The sequence below is a fragment of the Leptonotus elevatus genome, chromosome 9 (genome assembly GCF_054856555.1).
Source record: "Leptonotus elevatus isolate MCC_2025b chromosome 9, RoL_Lele_1.0, whole genome shotgun sequence".
In the NCBI taxonomy this organism is placed as follows: Eukaryota; Metazoa; Chordata; class Actinopteri; order Syngnathiformes; family Syngnathidae; genus Leptonotus; species Leptonotus elevatus.
Window position 1 is genome coordinate 7,532,238 of NC_141247.1, and position 22,794 is coordinate 7,555,031.

Here is a 22,794-nt window from a genome sequence, read left to right on the forward strand (position 1 = left end):
TAGACCTGGCTAAATATCACTTCAACAACAGCATACGCTGGATCAAACTTTGTGGAAGAGCACATGACTAGTTGAATCCCCCCAAAATTACCAGAAAAGTGTCTGCACTAAGGTAATGTTATCCATTGTTTTTAGCCAAAGGCTAATGATAGCTCCGGGTAGCTAACCGTCCACGCGTTTGTTGACTATTTACTATTAATGCCAACAAAACATTAAAACTATGAGGTCATATGAATTCTTTCTTACCGTGCTTGACAGGAACAATGTCCAAAGACTTCAGTTTTGCTGACAATCAGTCAAAGTGAGTGAGGCGTGAGGTGTCTTTCTCTGACTTATGTAGTAGCAGACAGCGATGTGTATTTTCCTTTGTGTTTGGGCAAAATTGCATGGTGAGGGAGTGAAGATAACCTTCACTAAAGAAATTAAAGCCCCCTCTGCTTGCTTCACCGCGAGGGCACCCAATCTAACTCCACCCACCCCACCTCCAGCCGCGTGGAAGGGCGGAACACTGGGGAGGTGTGGAGAGGAGGGAGTACCTGGGGACTGGCGGCACCCCAGAACCCCAGGCCCGCCAGGGAAAGGTCCCGGTCGTCACGCCAGCGTGTCTAGTGAGAACTAACCCTGTTACTGAGTTTGCCAACTGGCGAACTCTACCCCTACACCGTGAATGTAACCCCACCCAGTGTATATACAAGTGTGCGTGTGTGTGTGGTGCATTAAAATTGGGAGCAGGTGAGATGGAGCAGAGGGAGATTATATCTCCTGCTCCAATCCACCCACTTCCCAAAAAATGTGTGTGTGTGTGTGTGTGTGTGTGTGTGTGTGTGTGTGTGTGTGTGTGTGTGTGTTTGCCTTTGTGTATTATGAGGACATGCCACCTGAATACACGCAACACTGCGAGGACATTTTGAATTATGAGGACACAGCCCATGTCCTCATAATTCATTCAATGCAGAAGTGCTTCTAGGGCTGTAGAAGGCTTAAATCCAAAGTTTTAGCCAATGTCCTTGTAAACCATAATTACATGAATTTGTGTATTTTTGTGTATTTGATGACGCCCCCTGTAGGAAGGTCCTCGTAATGCACCACTTCATGAATTATTCACACCAGTGTATATTTCACAGCATTTGATTGGCTGACCGTCACCTGTCCCCACAATTACGCACATGTCCCCATAATTCCGTTTTTTCTCAAAATGCTGTGTATTGTGAATGTTTGTGTGTAGACGCAGAGCCTTTTTTTTTTTTGCAGCCACCAATTCCTAAGTAGATAAATTAAATAATGAAATACACTATGACATTTAATTATATATTTCAGCATTTAATTCTTGCAGTGGTTGTTTATTTGAAAATATACAATGGTTAACAGCTGTTTATCACATCACTTTGAACAGCTGGAGGCAGAGACAGAGAAACTGTCAGTGCCGTATATTGATTCATCATTTAACATCCCACCCTGCCTTTACAATGTAACATCTTTCTGTACACCAGTGGCCAAATGTTTTGAGAATGACATTGATTTTCTAAAAATCTCCAGTGCTGACTTATTATTATTGTTTTTTTATGATGGCAATTTGCATGTACTCCAGAATGTTATAGTGATTAGATGAATTGCAAAGTCCCTATTTGCCATGAAAATTAAAGTAATTTCCTTTAGTGACCTTACAAACTTTAAGTGAAGAAGGCTTCAGGGCACCCAAGAAAATCCAGCAAATGCCAGGACTATCTCCTAAAGTTGATTCAGCTGCGGGATAAGGACATCACCACCAGTGTAGAGCTTGCTCAGGAATGGCAGTAAGCAGGTATGAGTGCATCTACACCCATGGTGAGGGAGTAAGACTTTTGGAGGATGGCCTGGTGTGACCAGTGAAAAGGGGATTCCATAAATACAGACCAAAATAAGAAAAAAAGAGTTGAAGTTATTTTCTCTGATTAACCCCCTTTCCAAATGTTTGGGGCATCCGGAAAAATGCTTGTCTGGAGAAGAAAAGGTGAGCGCGCTACCATCAGTCCTGCTTCATGCCAAAAGGAAAGCATCATGTGACCATTCATTTGCAGGGTTGCTTCTCAGCCAAGGAATTGGGCTCGCTCACAATTTTGCCAAAAAACACATGCATCCATTACTAAAGTATAGTACTAAAACATCCTCGGACAGCAACTGTATGACAGCAGCAAGGTTATTTTATTTACTAAAGCAAAAAAACATTTTCGTTAATGAAAAAAAAAACCTTTTTAAAAAACTGAAACTGAAATCACATTTTATGATTACAAAATGATCTATAATTCTAGCAATAATATCCTTTGTTTTCGTCTGTGGTAATTCATTTAATATATGAGCCTTTGGGGTTCACTTTAAATGTGATCTATTTTTTTTTATTGACACTGTAAATCATAGAACAATAGCCACTCTTATCAACAAAGTTCATAATCCAACGACTGAACCAATTTGTTGATTTGAACGGGATTTATTATATTGCCCTGAGTACGGAAGTGACGTCATCTAGCAGCCCCGATAGAGAACCGCCCCCGGCTCTATTTACTTCACGAGATGTGATGGCGTGTAGCTGTGCTAATGAGGTAGGTTTGAAGCTCGAATTTTTCCTGTTGTTGTTGGTCGCTTGTGTACATTGCTCCCTCTTTCGCGAAAATGATTTATAATGCAAGTCCAGTGTAAGTGCAGCTAAGCTTACGTTAGCATACCTAACCATCTGTTGATTATGATGGATGCAGCTAATTATTTAGAATTGCTACGCTTCTGTTAGCGACGGTTAGCATAGCAGAGCTAACCGTCTGTTGAGTAAGATGAATGCTAATTGCAATTTTTAAGAGGAAAGCAATAACAGGCTGGTTTTTGATGTGAAAATATACAATGGCTTAGTATTACCAGTACAGTATAAATGAAGTATTGGTAAATTGCTGCATTTGTGTTTACTTAAATTTGTTCTTTCAATAGAAATATTTCAGTAAAGTCTGTTAGTGTTCATTACATTTAATTTATGCAAATATTTAGCAGAGCTGTGCTATCCACTGTATTTTTATTTTCGTTGGCACATTTACTGCACACTGCACAGGCTATTATGGTACACTGAAAGTCAACTTCAAGAAATCTGCACCAAGTTACCTATCAAACTGATTGAAACTCATTTTTTTCTATAGCTTTAGATCATTATCTTCAGTGAGACATGTCAGTCATGAGGCCACAGAGGGCAAAAGTTAAACCCAAAGAAGAGGTAGCATACTTTTCATCCTTAGGTAAAGACAAGAATGGCTTCACCATAAAATATATTAATTAATTCAAAGGTGAGTATTGGTAAAATATTCTTTAGTATGGGTCTAGTTTTCATTATTGTTATAATGAAATATTTCTGTTGTATCCTTTTTTCTTTGTAAGGTCGAGGAATGTTCAGTTCCTGCTCCTTTCAGAAGATAGACTTTCCTACTGAATATCGAGGAGAAGTTCTAAGCAAACAGGAACGTGAAAACAGGCTGAGAGTGTATCATGATGCCCGGAAGGTTTTCATGTTTGAATTTCGCTACAATGGAAAAACACTATGGTATGTTTATATGGTGTGTTGTCACACTTAATTTTGTTTTTTTGGGGGGATATCGTGCAAGGTTTGACAAAACATAAAAGATTAATTAAAACTCAAAAGCAAAAGTACATTCTTTTCTCAATATAATTTTTTTATTTTTTTATTTCATTTTTTACAATATTGTGACTTGTTTTTTTATTTTACTTTTACAGTTATCGTGAGTATCGCTAACCTCACAATATCATGTTAATTATCATATCGTGATTTCTTATGACATTTGGATATTGTGTCATACATGTGACATACTAGAATTACTGGTCGCACATTCATGATTACATGAAATTATATTATAGCAGTCTAGTCTTAGTAAGAATTTAATTGTATTGGTATTTTTCTATTCATCTGCCCCAGGTTTCCACTGAAGCACAACCTGATGAAGACACAGCTATCAGACTGCGCCAAAGTTGACCAGGTGACTAGATTTCTTTTTGAATGTTGTTGAAATCAGTTTTCCGAAGCAAGACATTAGTGGAGGGTGGAGATACTAGGGCTGCACAATATGTGGAAAATATCTTGCCGCACGAATGACTCATGCAATATGTGTATTGCAAAGACGTGCAACAAATGAATATTGGATTAATTGTATACTTTAGTCTGAGGCTAAGCGATATGGCCAAAAAATAAAATAAAAAGTATTTTAAACCAACCATCCAGCATTCTGCCACCACTTGTGCAAAATTACAACTCACAATAACATCTGGATGTAACGGAACATAACAACAGCTTTTAATAATCCAGAAGACAAAATACATTTCACGATTTAGCAAATTTTCAACGATTCAATTTAAATTAAATTTATTCAATTAATTAGATTTATTGCCAGGCCCTACTTGAGTCTGAATTTGACCAATCAGAGACAACATTAATTGCGCATCGCCATACAAGAGAATTGTATCGAGGAGCATTACTAACAAAAAATAACTTATTTGGATAAGACTAGATCACAATGAGCATGATTATTTTTCTGCACGTACGTGTATTTCTTTAATTAGATTATATAGATATATATATTAGGTCCATGTTCAATGTCAAAATAATCTCCATCACTGTATAAAACACCCATGTCGCATGTTTTGTCAATACTGTGCAGACCTCACAGGTGCATAGTCCTCACAATGTCGTAGTTGTGAATAACTGACACTCTGAGGACAGTGTATTTACACACTGCGAATGTAAAATAAGTTTTCAGGGGTTTGGAGTTACACATACAGTCCTCATAATTCATACTCTGGTATGGACACTCTGAGGACTGTGTATTTTCTATTAATTGTTTCATTGTGAAAAATAGACGTCACCAATTTACACAAACCACTAGTGCTGACGGATTATTTATTTTTCAAATAGCAAATAAAATGTATTTGCATTCACAATACTTTAACCTATTCATTGTTCTTTATGTACTGTAACTGTGTAAATGCACAGGTACAGTCGTGTTACTAAGAATTTAATTTTATATGTATTTTTCTCTTCATGTGTACCAGGTTTCAAATGAAGCACAACCTGAAGACATAGCTAAAGATGTAGCTGTCACAGACCAAGTTGACCAGGTGACTAGATTTGTTTTTGAATGTTGATGTTGAAATACATTTTTCAGAAGCAAGACGTAGCACAATATATAAAAAAATATTTTGTCGCACGAATGGCTCATGCATATACTGTATGTATGTATACAGTATATGTGTATTGCAAAGACATGCAACAAATGAATATTGGATTGTATACTTTAGTCTGACTTTGACCAATCAGAGACTACCTTAATTGCGCATCGCCATACAAGAGAACCATATTGAGGGGCATTACTAACAAAAAATAACTTATTTGTATAAGACTAGATCACAATAAGCATGCTTATTTTTCCGCATTAACGTGTATTTCTTTCTTTGGATTATAAAGATTTCTCTATTTCTCTATCTTTATCTCTATATCTATCTATCTATATCTATATATCTATCTATCTATATCTATATATCTGTCTCTCTATGTCTCTCTCTCTCTATATACAGTATATATATATATCTATACATCTATATCTGTATGCATGTGTGTGTGTGTGTATATATGTATGTATATATATATATATATATATACATATATATATATATATATATGTATATATATATATATATATATATATATATATATATATATATATATATATATATATGTGTATATATATACATACATATATATATATGTATGTATATATATATATATATGTATGTATATACATATATATATATATATATATATATATATATGTATGTATATATATATACATATATATATATATATATATGTATATATATATATATATATATAGATATGTATGTATATATACATACATATATATATATAGATATAGATATATACTGTATATATAGAGTATGTATGTATACAGTATATGTATAGATCTTTTTTTTAGGTCCGTGTTAAATGTTTAATCTCCATCACTGTATAAAACACCCATGTCGCATGTTTTGTCAATACTGTGTAACCCTTGCAGATACATAGTCCTCACAATGTCGTAGTTGTGAATAACTGACACTCTGAGGACAGTGTATTTACACACTGCGAATGTAAAATAAGTTTTCAGGGGTTTGGAGTTACACATACAGTCCTCATAATTCATACTCTGGTATGGACACTCTGAGGACTGTGTGTTTTCTATTAATTGTTTCATTGTGAAAAATAGACGTCACCAATTTACACAAACCACTAGTGCTGACGGATTATTTATTTTTCAAATAGCAAATAAAATGTGTTTGCATTCACAATACTTTAACCTATTCATTGTTCTTTATGTACTGTAACTGTGTAAATGCACAGGTGGTCGTGTTACTAAGAATTGAATTTTATATGTATTTTTCTCTTCATGTGTACCAGGTTTCAACTGAAGCACAACCTGAAGACATAGCTGAAGACGTAGCTGTCACAGACCAAGTTGACCAGGTGACGAGATTTCTTTTTGAATGTTGATGTTGAAATCCATTTTTCAGAAGCAAGATGTTGCACAATTTATAAAAAAAAATATCTTGTCGCACGAATGGCTCATGCAATATGTGTATTGCAAAGACATGCAACAAATGAATATTGGATTGTATACTTTAGTCTGATTTTGACCAATCAGAGACTACCTTAATTGCGCATCGCCATACAAGAGAATTGTATTGAGGAGCATTACTAACAAAATATAACATTTGGATAAGACTAGATCACAATGAGCATGCTTATTTTTCCGCATTAACGTGCATTTCTTTCTTTGGATTATAAAGATCTCTCTATCTCTATCTTTATCTCTATATCTATCTATCTATATCTATATATCTGTCTCTCTATGTCTCTCTCTCTCTATATACAGTATATATATCTATACATCTATATCTGTATGCATGTGTGTGTGTATGTATGTATGTGTGTATATATATATATATATATATATATAAATATATAGATAGAGATATAGATATATATATATATATATATATATATACTGTATATATAGAGTATGTATATATGTATATGTATGTATGTGTATATATACAGTATATGTATAGATCTTTTTTTTAGGTCCGTGTTAAATGTTTAATCTCCATCACTGTATAAAACACCCATGTCGCATGTTTTGTCAATACTGTGCAGCCATCACAGGTGCATAGTCCTCACAATGTCGTAGTTGTGAATAACTGACACTCTGAGGACAGTGTATTTACACAGTGCGAATGTAAAATAAGTTTTCAGGGGTTTGGAGTTACACATACAGTCCTCATAATTCATACTCTGGTATGGACACTCTGAGGACTGTGTATTTTCTATTGATTGTTTCATTGTGAAAAATAGACGTCACCAATTTACACAAACCACTAGTGCTGACGGATTATTTATTTTTGAAATGGCAAATAAAATGTGTTTGCATTCACAATACTTTAACCTATTCATTGTTCTTTATGTACTGTAACTGTGTAAATGCACAGGTACAGTCGTGTTACTAAGAATTTAATTTTATATGTATTTTTCTCTTCATGTGTACCAGGTTTCAACTGAAGCACAACCTGAAGACATAGCTAAAGACATAGCTGTCACAGACCAAGTTGACCAGGTGACAAGATTTCTTTTTGAATGTTGATGTTGAAATACATTTTTCAGAAGCAAGACGTTGCACAATTTATAAAAAAAAAAAGATCTTGTCGCATGAATGGCTCATGCAATAGGTGAATTGCAAAGACATGCAACAAATGAATATTGGATTGTATACTTTAGTCTGATTTTGACCAATCAGAGACTACCTTAATTGCATATCACCATACGAGAACCGTATCGAGGGGCATTACTAACAAAAAATAACTTAATTGGATAAGATTAGATCACAATGAGCATGCTTATTTTTCCGCATTAACGTGTATTTTTTTTTCATTGGATTATAAAAATATATAGATATAGATAGATCTTTTTTTTTAGGTCCATGTCGAAATAATCTCCATCACTGTATAAAACACCCATGTCGCATGTTTTGTCAATACTGTGCAGCCCTCGCAGGTGCATAGTCCTCACAATGTCGTAGTTGTGAATAACTGACACTCTGAGGACAGTGTATTTACACACTGCGAATGTAAAATAAGTTTTCAGGGCTTGGAGTTACACATACAGTCCTCATAATTCATACTCTGGTCAGGTATGGACACTCTGAGGACTGTGTATTTTCTATTAATTGTTTCATTGTGAAAAATAGACATCACCAATTTACACTAACCATTAGTGCTGACGGATTATTTATTTTTGAAATGGCAAATAAAATGTGTTTGCATTCACAATACTTTAACCTATTCATTGTTCTGTATGTACTGTAACTGTGTAAATGCACAGGTACAGACTTGTGTGTTACTAAGAATTGAATTTTATATGTATTTTTCTCTTCATGTGTACCAGGTTTCAACTGAAGCACAACCTGAAGACATAACTGAAGACGTAGCTGTCACAGACCAAGTTGACCAGGTGACGAGATTTCTTTTTGAATGTTGACGTTGAAATACATTTTTCAGAAGCAAGACGTTGGCACAATATATAAAAAAATATCTTGTCGCACGAATGGCTCATGCAATATGTGTATTGCAAAGACAAGCAACAAATGAATATTGGATTGTATACTTTAGTCTGACTTTGACCAATCAGAGACTACCTTAATTGCGCATCGCCATACGAGAAACGTATCGAGGGGCATTACTAACAAAAAATAACTTAATTGGATAAGATTAGATCACAATGAGCATGTTTATTTTTCCGCATTATCGTGTATTTTTTTTCATTGGATTATAAAAATATATAGCTATAGATAGATCCTTTTTTTTTAGGTCCATGTTCAATGTCGAAATAATCTCCATTACTGTATAAAACACCCATGTCGCATGTTTTGTCAATACAGCCCTCACAGATACTTAGTCCTCACAATGTTATAGTTGTGAATAACTGACACTGAGGACAGTGTATTCATACACCGTGACTGTAAAATAAGTTTTGAGGGCTTGGAGTTATTATACAATTCATACTCTGGTCAGGTATGGATTCTCTAAGGACTGTGTATTTTCTTGTTTTTGTTTCATTGTGAAAAATAGACGTCACCAATTTACACAAACCTGTAGTGCAGAAGGATTTATTTATTTATTTTTGTAATGGCAAATAAAATGAGTTTGCATTTACAATACTTTAACCTATTAATTGTTCTGTATGTACTGTAACTGTGTAAATGCACAGGTACAGTCGTGTTACTAAGAATTGAATTTTATATGTATTTTTCTCTTCATGTGTACCAGGTTTCAACTGAAGCACAACCTGAAGACATAGCTGAAGACGTAGCTGTCACAGACCAAGTTGACCAGGTGACGAGATTTCTTTTTGAATATTGATGTTGAAATCAGTTTTCAGAAGCAAGACGTTAGGAGTGAAGAGTGTAGAGTAGATGCTAGGGCTGAACTATATAACTAACAAATATAATCACAACAATTTTTTATGCAATGTGTATTGCCAAGACGTTCAAAATATTGTATCCAACAATAAGCTTGTATGGGACTAAAATTCCTACAAGTCAACATTAAAAATATCTCAAATTGAAGATTTGTTGGCAGTTTGGTGATTTGGATTATGCACTGTAGTGATCTTTTGTTCCCATTAATTTATTTATGGTGGATTTTAGAGATGAACTCTCTATCAATTTTATTTTATTTTTTTAAACAGAAGTGTAAACATCAGGTAGTTAATTTACTTGTATCAAGCTTGGATAAATGTGCTTTATGTTTTGGACCTTTCGCTGCACTAGAATGGACTGGCATGATGGGTATTTTATCTTCTGTGTTATTTGTATCTGCAATGGATCTTTGTTTCACGCAACCAGAATTAATAGTGCAGGCATTTTCATTGAATGAATATAATTTAGTCAAGAGGATAAATTATGACCCATGTTTATACCTTTATCTTTAGTTGCAAGCAGCTAAATGTTGAGCAATTGTCTCAATCTTAACGACTGTCTGACTCGGTAAAATAGAAAAGTCTACTGTAACTGAAGGACTGTATCACACAATATCTGTTTTAGGGGCAATGCCATAGATTAAGCATATTAACTATCCCTCTTGTTAAATGCTTCATCTCATCTTTCGAATAAATGTGACTAGATTTATAATAATCTTTAGTATGTGCACAAACTTTAGGTTCTAAATGCTTTTCTAGTTTGCTCCAGCATCTGGCACATATCCCGTTTAAAAAAAATGCAAAACTGCTTGATGATGAAGACCTTTGGTAAATTAACTTTAGCACATTAGCCCATCAATGGCGGGAGCTACTTCTGCCGCGAGCGCTCGACACTTTTCTCAAGCTTCTACTTCGAGTGTAACATCACTAAGTAACAGCGAAGTAAAGCTAGTAAATATTTATGACCACCCGCCAAAATGAATTTTAACCCGCATCTGGCAGGTTAATTTTAGAGCCACTGTATATATGCATATGTATGTGTGCATCTACTGTATATATGGATATCATTGCTGTCCTGTGAAAAACACGTTTCCATTTTTAGGTCGCGGGCTGCTCTCCGGTAGCTCCTATGGTGGAAGTGTTTTTCACAGAACAGCGACAATATGTGTATGTATGTATGTATGTAATAATTGTTTTCGTTTAAAAAATTAGGTTGCTGATGTATCCAGTTCAAGTGAGGATTCGTTAGCAGAGGAATATGTTCCAGATTCTCACAGTACTTCGGACACTTCCTACATTGAACCTGTTTCAGAAATTCAGAAATCCGAAGGTATTTCAGGAATGAGCTATGAGAAAACTGCTCATCCTTTAAGATGAGAGGTAGTCATGTTTTAAAGAATAAAATGTTCAATGTTCACTGACTCTTTTGCATCTGGTTTCATGTCGAGCTTATCCATTACAAAGCTGTGTTTGACCTAGATAACCTGTTCACATAAGAAGCAGTTTTATTAACATACCAGTTTCAGTCTGTCCTAAAATTGTAAGTTGTAACATGAGCACCATGTTAAAACTTACAATTTTAGGACAGATCAGGTATGACTTTGCATTTCACAGTATTGTTATGTACAACAATGTGTCCTTATATCAGGTAAGTCATTACACATCAATGCCATTTTAGTTTGTGTAAAGTCAGAATGCCAGAACTTTCAAATCACTTCAGTGACATGGTTGCTGTGTGTTGTGTAAACTTTGTCCTTGTAATGTGAGTTGGTCCTCATAATTACCATTTTTGCAATGGGCGTGGCTTATTTAGGTCATTATCTATGTCCTCACAATTACGGATTTTTTCAGGTTTTTCTTTTTTTCGTGTGTTGAGTTTTTTCAAGTTTTGAAGTGAAATTTTCCTGGACAACCCCAAAAAAAAATTTTGGGTGCAAGTCCCATCTCTCTGGCATTAGCAGAAAGGGGTGTCCCTGTAATACACAATTAAACCGGTTTGGAAAAAATGTCCTCATAATACACAGAGGCAAGTATGTGTGTGTGTGTGTGTGTGTGTGTGTGTGTGTGTGTGTGTGTGTGTGTGTGTGCGTGTGTGTGTGTGTGTGTGTGTGTGTGTGTGTGTGGTGGAAAAAAAAAAGGAGAAAAAATGCTGTTGATCTCCGATATAGCTGATCATGGTTGGGACTGACTGTAAACTGAAAAACGTAATATTCCTAATTCGTGTTACCAGACCAGGTCAGGTAAACATAACTGCTTAAATATTAAAATCAAACTCATTCATGTGGAAACTTTTTAAATGTTATACTTTTCATGTTAGCATAAAATTCAGTTGTGACAAAATAATGAGGCCATTTTTCGGTTTTTGGTTTTCGATTACGGTTGAAAGAACAAATTAGATACGTACGGATTGGAAAGCAGTCACAGTATTTATGTGCAACTGCAAACTATTGATCTGGCAACACTGACTGCTCGAAGAGAGATCTTTTACAAACAAAGCTGTCAATCACCATTCGAGAAGACCACTGGCACCTCCCTTGACAGTAAGCTAACAGTATCGTTTGTGTCTTAAGTCAAAGGAGTCTGAGTGATAAAAAAGGTTAAAGTACCAGGGCATTAACAGTGGAATCTTTTTTTTTAATCACCCTCTCAAGGTGGAGAATTAGAGTAAATGTTTAGGCATAATGTAATTTGAAGTGGAAGTAATATAACACTAAGCTCTGCTTTCCCTTATAATAGCTATTTAAAGCATTCAAACACTCATAAATTTCGGTGGATTTCCACCGGTGTTACACAAGGTGCAATGTGCGTGGTTTGTGAACATCTATTTACATCGATGAATCATGCTGGGTTAACATCTTATCCAAGGTCAAGGTAACAATGCCACCAACAGGAATTCTGATCCAAGTTGCCCACTTGTAACGCTTTGTGGAAAAAAGTATTGACATCCAAAACAACTGAGGAATTCATTGGGAGCTCAAAAAATCTATCCCAAATGATTTGCCCATCAGTAAAAAAAAAAAAAAAAAAAAAAACAGAATGTGGACATTAATAATTCATCGACATTCAAGAGGGAATTGATCCACTGAGTCTTACAGACTGGAGAATTTCTCAACACACATGCAGTGAATTTGCCCATATGCACTTTATTCCGCCTGTTCTCACAAGTTTCCAAGGATGTGTAAAGGAAAAAAAAATCATATTTCTCAGAAATGCATTATGTCTTTGTGTTAATGAATGTTGTGAGAAACTAAACATACAAAAGCAAAAAGTGTGGCACATATGTAGGCGTGTATGCCATAAAGTGTTCGGACTTCTGAGTCAGAACACGAGTGCTAAATCCCCCGTTCTTTATGAAAAGAAAATTGCATGTCAAGTAAATGTAACACATTTATTCTAAAGCAGTGGTTCTTAACAAGATGGTTCGATCGCACCCCAAGGGTTCGGTAAGTCAGTGTCAGGATTTCCGCAGAGGTCAAGACACACACCCGACACAAATGATTTGTGATGATAAGCCCCGCTTGGCCATTATTGGCTGCAGGTTGATCACGCTACATTGCTTGGCCTATCTTTGCTGCAGGAAATTTGGTGCACTCAGTAGTCGACTTGAGGCTGTTGTGATGGTACGTCATGTGAATATGTTTTTTTATTATTGTAATCCCTTCATACTAACAATGTCAAGTTAAAAAAAGGAAAGTAGTAGCAATTTAAATTTGCATGTGTAACAGAACATATAGTGTCCCACAGGGTTAAATTCTGGGACCACTGCTGTTTTCATCAAATCAGCTGCCCCTGGGTTCCATCTTAAGAAAACAGTGGTGTTTGTTTTAAAGTGCTCTGTAAATATAGAGTTGAGTTGAGAAATGTGAATCAGCGTCCTAATCGCTTGATTTGTAATGCCAAGTTGAGCGACTCCAGTCCAGCACAACTAACAATCTAGCACACTGAACACTTCCTTAAGCTGCATGGCGAATGGGAAATACAATAACTTTTTCTGAATTCAAGGTGAAGGGAGCCAGGTTCGATGAAAAGGCTACTCTACCTCTTCATTTTCTTCACCAGTGAAGCCTATACCTATGACTTGGAAAAGAAAAACAGCAATTTTTATTTATTTATTTTACAATAAATTATGGTTTGGTGAATGTGCATAGAAAACTGACGGGGTTCATTCAGTGCCTCCAGCAAGGTAAAGAACCACTGTTCTAAAGGACTAGGCATGATGTCTTGTTAAATATTTTTCAGCCTTTCATTCAGTCTGAAATTATCCTACAATAGCCAGTGATACATCTCTTATCCAATTTTCGCGCAAGTTTGACATCACAGGCACTGAAGAAAGCCTGCGAGGAAAAAAAGGAAGAAGAACACTATCTCAAATAAAGATTCAGCAAATGAAAAAAATGCACAAGGACGGAAGTTCTTTACAATTTTTATGTTGACTGTCTAATTGGTCGCTAGAGAAAATATGCAGATGTGGTGATTTTGCAGCCTTCCACAAAGGTACCCACTGTACAACTCTTACAAAAGCTCTGAGGCGAGCATGTGAACAATACGCAAAAACACATCGGCATCAGCCCCACCTCCCTTGCTATAACAATAGCTTGATGCGAAAGAATTCAAGGTGCATTGTATGTCAAGGAATTTTCTTCTTGTCTTTTGTGTCAGCTCCCTCGCCAGACATCTTTTGTTCAAGCACCCAGAATGTTGAAAGGTAGCAGCAGAGCTAGGTGTGTGTCCTGTTTTCGTCCTTTCCGTGAGGAATTCTCCCTCACCTGCCATTAACCAACACTCTGCCTGCAGCGTTGAGTCACATTTTAGAGAGAGGAGATAAAACCGTTTTTTCCCCCACGCCATTAGAGACGAGAAAAGAGTCTAACTAGCCTGCTAGTTTCTGCACAGCAAATACTAACTCTTACTAAGAGACACATACATAACCATAGTTGGCCACTAAGCAGGCTTGCCTTCAAAATAGTCACCTTTCACTTGATAAAGATGCCATAAAAATAATACCAAAGAAAATGTGCAGGCTTATAATGAGCTGCAGAGGGAGTGGAGGACACCTGTTTGTTTATACAATCTTTCACAAACAGTGTGCGGTTAATCACCTAAGGTGCTGCTGAGGTGACGCTCATCTGCATCAAAACAAAGAGGTCGGCCCACATGAAACACAGAGGACAGATGCCGCTCCATTTTGCTTTGGCTTTTCACTTTTAATGTATTTCTCCTCTCTGGTGAAAACATACGTGCAGATGTTCTCGAATGCTCAGCACCTGCAGCTCCTGCTTGTCCACCATCAAACAACAGCTAGCTTTACGGAGGAAGGGGATCATGCTCTGCTTGAGTATTTCATAACACATGTTGCCGTTCATGTTCCCTCAATAAACTGCAGCCCCAGAAGATGACACACACACACACACACACACACAATGATTGACAAACATGCTCGGCACGACTCATTTGTACTCCTCACCTGCTTGCCACCACACACGCCAAATAAGGTTATCTTGGTCTCATCAAACCACAGGTCATGGTTCCAGTGATTGTTGTCCTTCGTCCGATGCTCTTCAACAAACGGCTTGGAGGCTTTATTGCGGGCTTGCGGAAAAATGACTCACTGCTTAATTTTGACATTTTCATAAAGGGTTGTGCTCACCTTTGTTGCAAGGGGTTTACTAATGGTTTGATTTTGAGGGAACAATACATTTACACTGTTATATAAACTGCACACTGAGTGTCATTTCTTCAGTGTTGTGCCATGAAAAGATAATTACACATATCTGCAGAAATGTGAGGGGGTGCTCATTTTTGTGATACTGCATATAAGGAACTGCAAGCAGATCTCCATGGGCGGATGATGGACAGGGAGATTACAAATCTGTGAACTGGGCACCTTCCACCCCTATTGTACGTGTCCACGTGTGACCCTTGCTATGAGATGGATGACGAACGGAGAACGTGAAACAGGAAACAGAAATACAGAGCAGCCTTCCAAATTAAAAGCATGGATTCCAAAACAAGATATTATTAAACATCACACACTAAACAGCTTGAGGAATTCTTAACATGATAGATATTACTAAATTACTTAAAGCACTTTGTATTGGATTTCATTCTTTGCACTTCACTGTATTGCTTAAAAAGAAATTGTACAACCACATATTTTGATAGGACTTTCTTTTTCCTGATCACTGGATTATTTGTTTCATTTTATTTATCTATTTTTTGAAATTTGTTTTATTGTGTGCTCTATGCAAAATGACTTTTATGAGCAGTAAAAAAATAATAATATCATTGCAATTAATTTCAAGCAATTTTAAGGAAATGTGCTATAATTGGGATATATAGGTCTTTTTTTTAAATTATCTGTCATTTTTGGTGGGAAATTTCACAAGTACTAATGGTATCGGCACTTGGTACGGGTGAGTACTGAAGATTTGAGTATCGTATCGGTATGTGTCAAAAAAAGTGGTATTGAAAATCCCTAATAATAATTGCAGAGGTGGGAGTAAGTCATTGTTTTGCAAGTTACAAGTAAGTCTCAAGTCTTTGCCCTCAAGTCCCGAGTCAAAACTGACAAGTCTCAAGCGATTCACAAGTCCTACACTTTGAATATCAAGTACTTTTGAGTCATTTTAACAACATCGTAGATTATATTTTTTCGAGTGACCATCAAAGTAGGAGTCAGGGATTCAGAGTGGTGCAACAGATTGCCGTGTTTGCAATGTGTTACCTGAGTTTACAGCGGCGTGTGTTTGTGCCTTTGCGAATTCCCTGACATTACTAAATGACGGCACTGTGTCAGACTAGTTCGCACACGTACACACACGTGCAACACACACCGAGAGGAACTTACTCGTTAACATACATTTCAATATTTTAGTTTTGGTGGAAGAAGCAAGTCTTTTCAAGTCAAAGGGTTCAAGTCCGAGCGAAGTCTAATGTCAATGTTGGTAAAGTCCAAGTTGAGATGCAAGTCTTTTAACATTTTGTCAAGTCGAGTCTAAAGTCGTCAAATTCCTGACTCGAGTCTGACTCGAGTCCACACCTCTGATTAATAACAATGATAATAATAATGGTTTAAATAAATTGATTCCTACATTGACTCAGAAGGCCCCAATGTAAGCTGATGTCATATTTATGAATGAAATGTGATTACATCTGTCTGCCTATACCCCGATCAAATTCACCAAAATTGAGTTACACTAGCTGCGCCAATAGCTAGACGTGGTCCCAGCAGATTTAGTCTGGTTTCAGCCACAAAACTGTGAACATGTCACAAGAAGTGGACTTGGAACGCCAGAATACCCACGGCGTCTGCCAAATTCCCAAACAGGCAAAACGAGGCTTACACCAGCACAGAAATCAAGATGCACTTGTCTATGCTCAAGCGCAGTCGCGCCCTCTACAAATAGAGAGCCCGATGACTTAAGTAATATGTTCCTCCTCTGCCAATGATAAGACAGAAATACATGAAAAGCTATTAGGAAGTTTGCCTTGTCTATAAAAAAAAAAGGAGGAGTTGTCAATAAGTAACAAAGAAAATCCAATTACATTTTTCTTATTTTCACAAGCTTTGTTGCCTCTGATGGCCTTTCAAAAGCTGTAGTTACCACTTTATTCAGCGCCTCCATAAAGGTGATTTATACGCTGTTATCGCAAGGCTGGAAAGAAATGTCAATACACAATAAAGAGGTGTGAACAGAGAAAGAGACAGACTTCATTAATGCTAATCTAGCACTGCAAACGCCTATTGATGAGTGACAGATGAGTGCAGTATTTGAGAGGTGGAGGAATAGAATTTTGGTCCCACATTGACACGTTTGGACTCTGATTGATTTGTTGTATGCAGCAGGCTCACAAAAAAAAACTCGCTCAGCTATTTATATGCGATATATAGCACAGATTGTGGTGCTCGTTGGTCATTTAATTCTAATTAGTTTCATGATGCATACATTAAACGTCACATGAATCATTATAACAATAAATAGGTTGACAGTTTTACTAATGTTCAAAGACGGTCTTGACATTGCTACACCTGACGTTTTTACAAATGAAACAATGGTGAATATTACTCCATTCGTGAACATTGTTGTTGTTTTTGTTTTGATCTGTCAAATTTTTGTGATCAAGAGGGCATAGCTAGCGGATGGCCGTGGTGGACGAGCTCATCAGTAGTCTGGGACTTTTTTTGTTTTCTTTTTTTACGTCACTGGCGGCAAAATGGACTCTACATGTACTGCCATCTTTGCTGTACTGAAACTTGACTTAATGAACATATCCTTGATGCTACACTACAGCTGCCCGGCTTCCAAATTCACCAAGCAGACTGCGTCACAGAGCCATCAGGGAAGACCAAATGCGGTGGCATTGGCTTCTACCCGGACGTTAAGAAAGGTCGGCATATGTCCTTGTTACGTTCCACCTCTGGCTAACATGAACGACACCCTGCAAACCCGAGCTGACCAGGTCGCTGGATTTGTGTCATGCTTGTGCTCTCAGACTGTGTCCTTTGTGTTGCAACTGCCTGATGTAATCAGTAGCCTATGAGAGTCATCCAAAGACTATAAAGGCAACAGTGAAAGACACATTCTGTTTGTCGGACGATTCATCTGCTTGCCTTGACAGCCCAATGAATGATAGTTAGCTACCTAGCTCCACGTCTCTTGATCCATGATCCCTTCTCGCTGTTTCTGTTCTAGTTTTTGCTGCCTCGTCTTGTCGTGAGTACGTTTCGCGCAAACCGCTTAGGTAATGACTTTATGGGAATTCCATGTTTAGTGTTTGGCCCTGGCTGATGCGAGAGCCTTTGTTTTCTTTGCCATGTCACTATTAGCGTAGATTATTGCATCACCTTCAGTTGTAGCTTTGCTTTACAAATAAATGTCAAAACTAATATGTGTATCGTTTTTGGGATCCATCTCCTGAACATAACAATTTGAGTACAGTCCATTTACAAAAAAACCTGACAGATGTTAAACATCCTAACTACAGTGTTGACTTGAGATACAAATTTAATTTGTTCACAATACGTACACTTACCATGCTTCTTCACGTCAGCAATGTTGGTCTATTGTTTGTTTGTTAGTTGCTGTTAGTTGCTTTTGCTTTATGTCTTGCCTCTTGATCCTCCACGTTTTGCCATGCCTGTTTTTTTGTTTTGTTTTTAACTTTGTTGTTTTTGTTTCCTTGTACTTTGCCTTGTTTTGCCTCCTTGTTTTTGTTTAGGTAAAGAAACCCTTTTTAGACTCCACCTCTGCCTTCTCGCCTCTGCTTCCCTGCATTTGGTCCTCCACCACCACATTCCTGACAGAACCTGACAGCAGCTATAACCTCACTTGACTGTACTGCCATGTTTGGAAACAGATTATGAATAAATAAATATTTGAAACCTATCCATTTGGTGTAGTTGTCATTGGTGTGGCTGAAAGGTTTTATATTCATTCAGTCCGTTTTGTCACACCAATTGGCCACAGCGTAGTCCGCACGGACACTCACGGATGACAAATATACACAACCTCTGATCATGGCAAGTGAAGATTGGCCCTGGCAAAATCAGGCTGCTTTATGTGGACTCCACTATCGCCACTATCGCCATTCCTGTGGTCGAGAGCGAAGAGACTGATTGTTATTGTCAATAGTGGGGTACAGTGTTCCCCCACACGGTTAGCATTAAGCTAGCAGAGGAATTCACAAGGCAAATTTGTTTGGTTGTTTTAAATACACAAATTGAAATTATTTCTGTTTTATGTTAAGTATTACAGTAAATGTCAATTGAAAGCTGTTAACTGCACTTCATTCTGGAACACCTCAACAGAGCAGGAACTTAGACTATCTTACTTGAATTCCTTTTCCTCCGGGCTCCTCCTGCTCTCTGTTTCCCTTGCCATCAGCCAGTAGATTCACAGCTTTCTGACAGACGAAACACATCAGGGGCCTCATCTATCAAGCGTGCGTACGCACAGACGTGTGTGTCAAGCGTGCATACGAATATTCCCACACAAAGTATGGGATTTATCAGTTTGGATTGATACGTGAGGATCTGTATGAATTTACGCACAGCTCTGACCATGCGTACACACACAACCTCGTGGTAGAACAGCAAAACTACAGATAGAACGATTATACAGACATTACCAACAAGTCAAAAAAGGTTTCCCAAACATAGTTGGAGCCATTAATCATTCCAAACATTTTTTTCACTTCTTGGACACGTACCTCAATGTCTGTCTTGGCAATTCACTCCACCCTCTTTGCCATGGTTTTGGATTTTTGAAAGAGATTGCTGTTGTGTTATACGGTCAATTGGAGGCATTTCTCAATGCAAATGTGCATTCTCTAAATTTCATTCATTTGAACAAATTTAGAACTTGTTCTAGGCACTCTAATGAATGTGGCCCGGGGTGAGGCTGGGGAAAACCACCTCAAGGTAGCACAAGGAGCAGACTTGTTCATAAACAATTCTCTTGCCATCTGGCGAGTTGGTTACCTAACGTAAAAAGGTGCCAAAGCTGCATCAGAAAATGTATGGCAACACTACTTTGGTAAAACATCATGAAAACCTCGACTCGAGCTTTAGAATTGACACCATTAGCCACATAACCACTGAGATTCTATCCATCCATTTTCTATAATTACTTATCCTGTTCAGGGTCACAGGGAGCTGGAGGCATTAAATAACAGACAAATATTTGATACATTTGTGAATGTATTTTAACAATCATTATATGTATTTCTAATGGATTTTTTTTTTATTGTAAAATAACAAAAATATTGTGTGTTTTTACAGTTACAGTGATTCTGTTATATTACCTTTACACATAAAATCTGAGTTAATTTTTCTAAATTAAATGATATTTTTAAAATGTAGAAAAAAACTGTAAAATAAAAAGTAAAATTCTGTTATATTACAGTTTTTTTTTTTTTTATAGTGCACACAATATGAACAGAGATCACCGACTAGTATGTGAACCACTGCACTTGCCACTTTGTGGATAAGTATAATTGTCAAATGAAAAATGTTCAATATTGTATTTGATTGGTAAATCTTGAAAGCCGTATTTTGATCGTAAAAATGCCAGTAAAAATGCATTGAGAGTATAAATTGCATGGGAAAAAAATAATAGAGCACAATAAGAGTGATAATCATTAAAGTGCACTGAATGAGATTCAAGAGAAAAACCGTTAATTCAATTGTTGACAAATGACAATGAATCAACATTTTGTTTTCACCACATTCTCTTTCTTTTAAGCAACCACAAACATTATGCTTTGTCTCTTTTTTTCCTGGGTAAACAAAGATCCTTTTTAGGAGTTCACATAAGCAAATACATAACTTTCCATGACACACACCCATTTCTTTTGTACTGTACGTTGTCATAACAAGCATGGCAAAAATGCATTGCCGGGACAAAAGATGTTGCAGCTGTGTGGGTGATTACGCGTAAATGCTGCTTCACACTGCAGCATGCTGTTTCTGTGCTAGTTTGTTCCTAAATGCTTGACAACAGAGCACAAGCTGTAGCGGGAGTTCATTAGAATAAAAGAAAAGGCTGGGCCCCCACAACAAGCCGCCTCTCCATAGACAACAGCCGTTTTTCCTCCAGCTCCAGCTGTGACCTCTCACATTCAATAGGAGCAAAAAACAACTGGAGACACGGAGTACTCACGCAGAGCCACACTTTAGTTAGGGCAAGGAGTTGAACAAGTATATCTATGTGTCAGTCCAATATTTTATTTCATTTATGAATATTTACAAAGGTCATGACTTTGAAAGTTATAGAACGGTTGGAAGAAATATTAATAGTTAAGGGTGCAGGAAACAAATATTTTACAGCACAAATGCGGATGATTTCTACCATCCATTAACACCTCAAACAGACAATGTTTTGTCTTTGATATGTGATGCTATATGTACAACAGTCTAAAACCAGTAACTCCCAGCAACACCTTAAAAGGAACCCCGACTGTCATGACAAGTTTGCTCTATAATGTATTTGGTTGTTAATAACATAACTATAAGATTCATTTTTCAAAAATCCTTTCCAGTTAAATACATCTTGTAGAAACTTTATTTGGACGTACGCCACCATTGTTTGTTTGTTTTACGTTGCAACGCATTCAGTACGTATAGTGGCGTAGAATGGCGGCAGGCTCTCTGCCGAGCAATGTGAAACACCCATCAAGAAAGCAAGTTAAGACTCGTAACGTTCCTAAAGAAATAACATCAAACAGTTTTGATCGTCCCTTTAGGAACGCTAAGGAGGCTTGCCTTGCTTTCTTTATAAGCGTTTTACATTGCTCGGCAGAAAGCCAGCCGCCATTCTACGTCACTACGCATTGAATGCGTTGCGACGTAAATAACAATGGTGGCGTACGTCCAAATAAAGTTTCTACAAAATGTATTGAACCGGAAATGATTTTTGAAAAAAGAATCTCTAAGTTATGTTAGTAACAACCAAATAAATAATGTAGAGAAAAGCTTCAGGGTTCCTTTTAAAGCACGGGTGTCAAACTGCACATTGAAGTTATGGTTGCCTTCAGGGAGACGGATATACAGGTAAACCCACATAAATGTAGAATCACTAGATATGCAACAGTATGCTTAAAAAACGGCCACAGTTTAGCTCACGTTGGGTTAAGTAAAGGGATAAATAAAATGCAACACAAACGGTTGTTTTGTGTAAACACAAACATGTTGCTATCTTAACAGCGTTCTTTATAGATATCATGTTAGTGTGACGGGGGAATCAATCTGTCTACCTATCCCGGAAGACCGATATGATTAATGCAGAATTTGTTACTTTATGCAGGTCACTCAGTAGGAAGTGGCTTGATTTTTTGAGGAGGATGCCTTTTGGCATCGCTCTTTTGTGACACAGACCAGTTCTGTGAAGATGCTTTAGAGGTGTGCTCAGTGGTTTAAGTCATGGTGAGGCCTGGCCATTTTCAGAGGCTATGACCCACAACTTACAGTAGGTGTCACATGACCCTCAGTTGACCAGTTCACTTGCCCTCCATTTAAAGGCGGAGGGTGTCGTAAGTGACAATTCTGGGCCAGCAGCCGGTTGCTTCGCCCGGGGGCATCTTAGGTTCTGGGCTGCCAGCACAGATACAGTACACTGTAAAACATGTCTGTAGAATTAACAGTGAATTTCTGTAAAATGGTGACATAAAAAAACATGAAATACAAAAACAATGACGCATTGTGTAATTTACATAAATATGTTGTAAAACTCTGAACCAAACACAACTAT

The 22,794-nt window shown here is 37.1% G+C and overlaps 1 protein-coding gene across 2 annotated transcripts; it reads left to right on the forward strand.

Annotated features, from left to right (window-relative positions):
• The first annotated feature begins 906 nt into the window (after positions 1-906).
• On the forward strand, positions 907-11,642 carry LOC147168244 (uncharacterized). Of its 2 annotated transcripts, XM_086084145.1 has the most exons (10): positions 907-1,990; positions 2,029-2,576; positions 3,156-3,299; positions 3,391-3,553; positions 3,944-4,004; positions 5,074-5,139; positions 6,476-6,541; positions 7,623-7,688; positions 9,397-9,462; positions 10,760-11,642. In XM_086084145.1, exons 4-10 carry the CDS (start codon positions 3,399-3,401, stop codon positions 10,922-10,924), a joined length of 645 nt encoding a protein of 214 aa, XP_085940271.1. In that variant the 5' UTR covers positions 907-1,990; positions 2,029-2,576; positions 3,156-3,299; positions 3,391-3,398; the 3' UTR covers positions 10,925-11,642. The 2 variants fall into 2 exon arrangements, with proteins under 2 accessions (XP_085940271.1, XP_085940270.1); XM_086084144.1 differs by lacking the exons at positions 907-1,990; positions 2,029-2,576 and having other exon boundaries at positions 3,038-3,299.
• The last annotated feature ends 11,152 nt before the right edge of the window (positions 11,643-22,794 follow it).

What these genes read in the sequence shown, in the direction of transcription:
- LOC147168244 (XM_086084145.1), top strand. Translation starts at nt 3,399, where the DNA reads ATGTTCAGTTCCTGCTCCTTTCAGAAGATAGACTTTCCTACTGAATAT. An exon ending in TCACAGACCAAGTTGACCAG is followed by an intron (nt 7,689 to 9,396) that starts GTGACAAGATTT and finishes CATGTGTACCAG; the next exon opens with GTTTCAACTGAAGCACAACC. An exon ending in TCACAGACCAAGTTGACCAG is followed by an intron (nt 9,463 to 10,759) that starts GTGACGAGATTT and finishes TTAAAAAATTAG; the next exon opens with GTTGCTGATGTATCCAGTTC.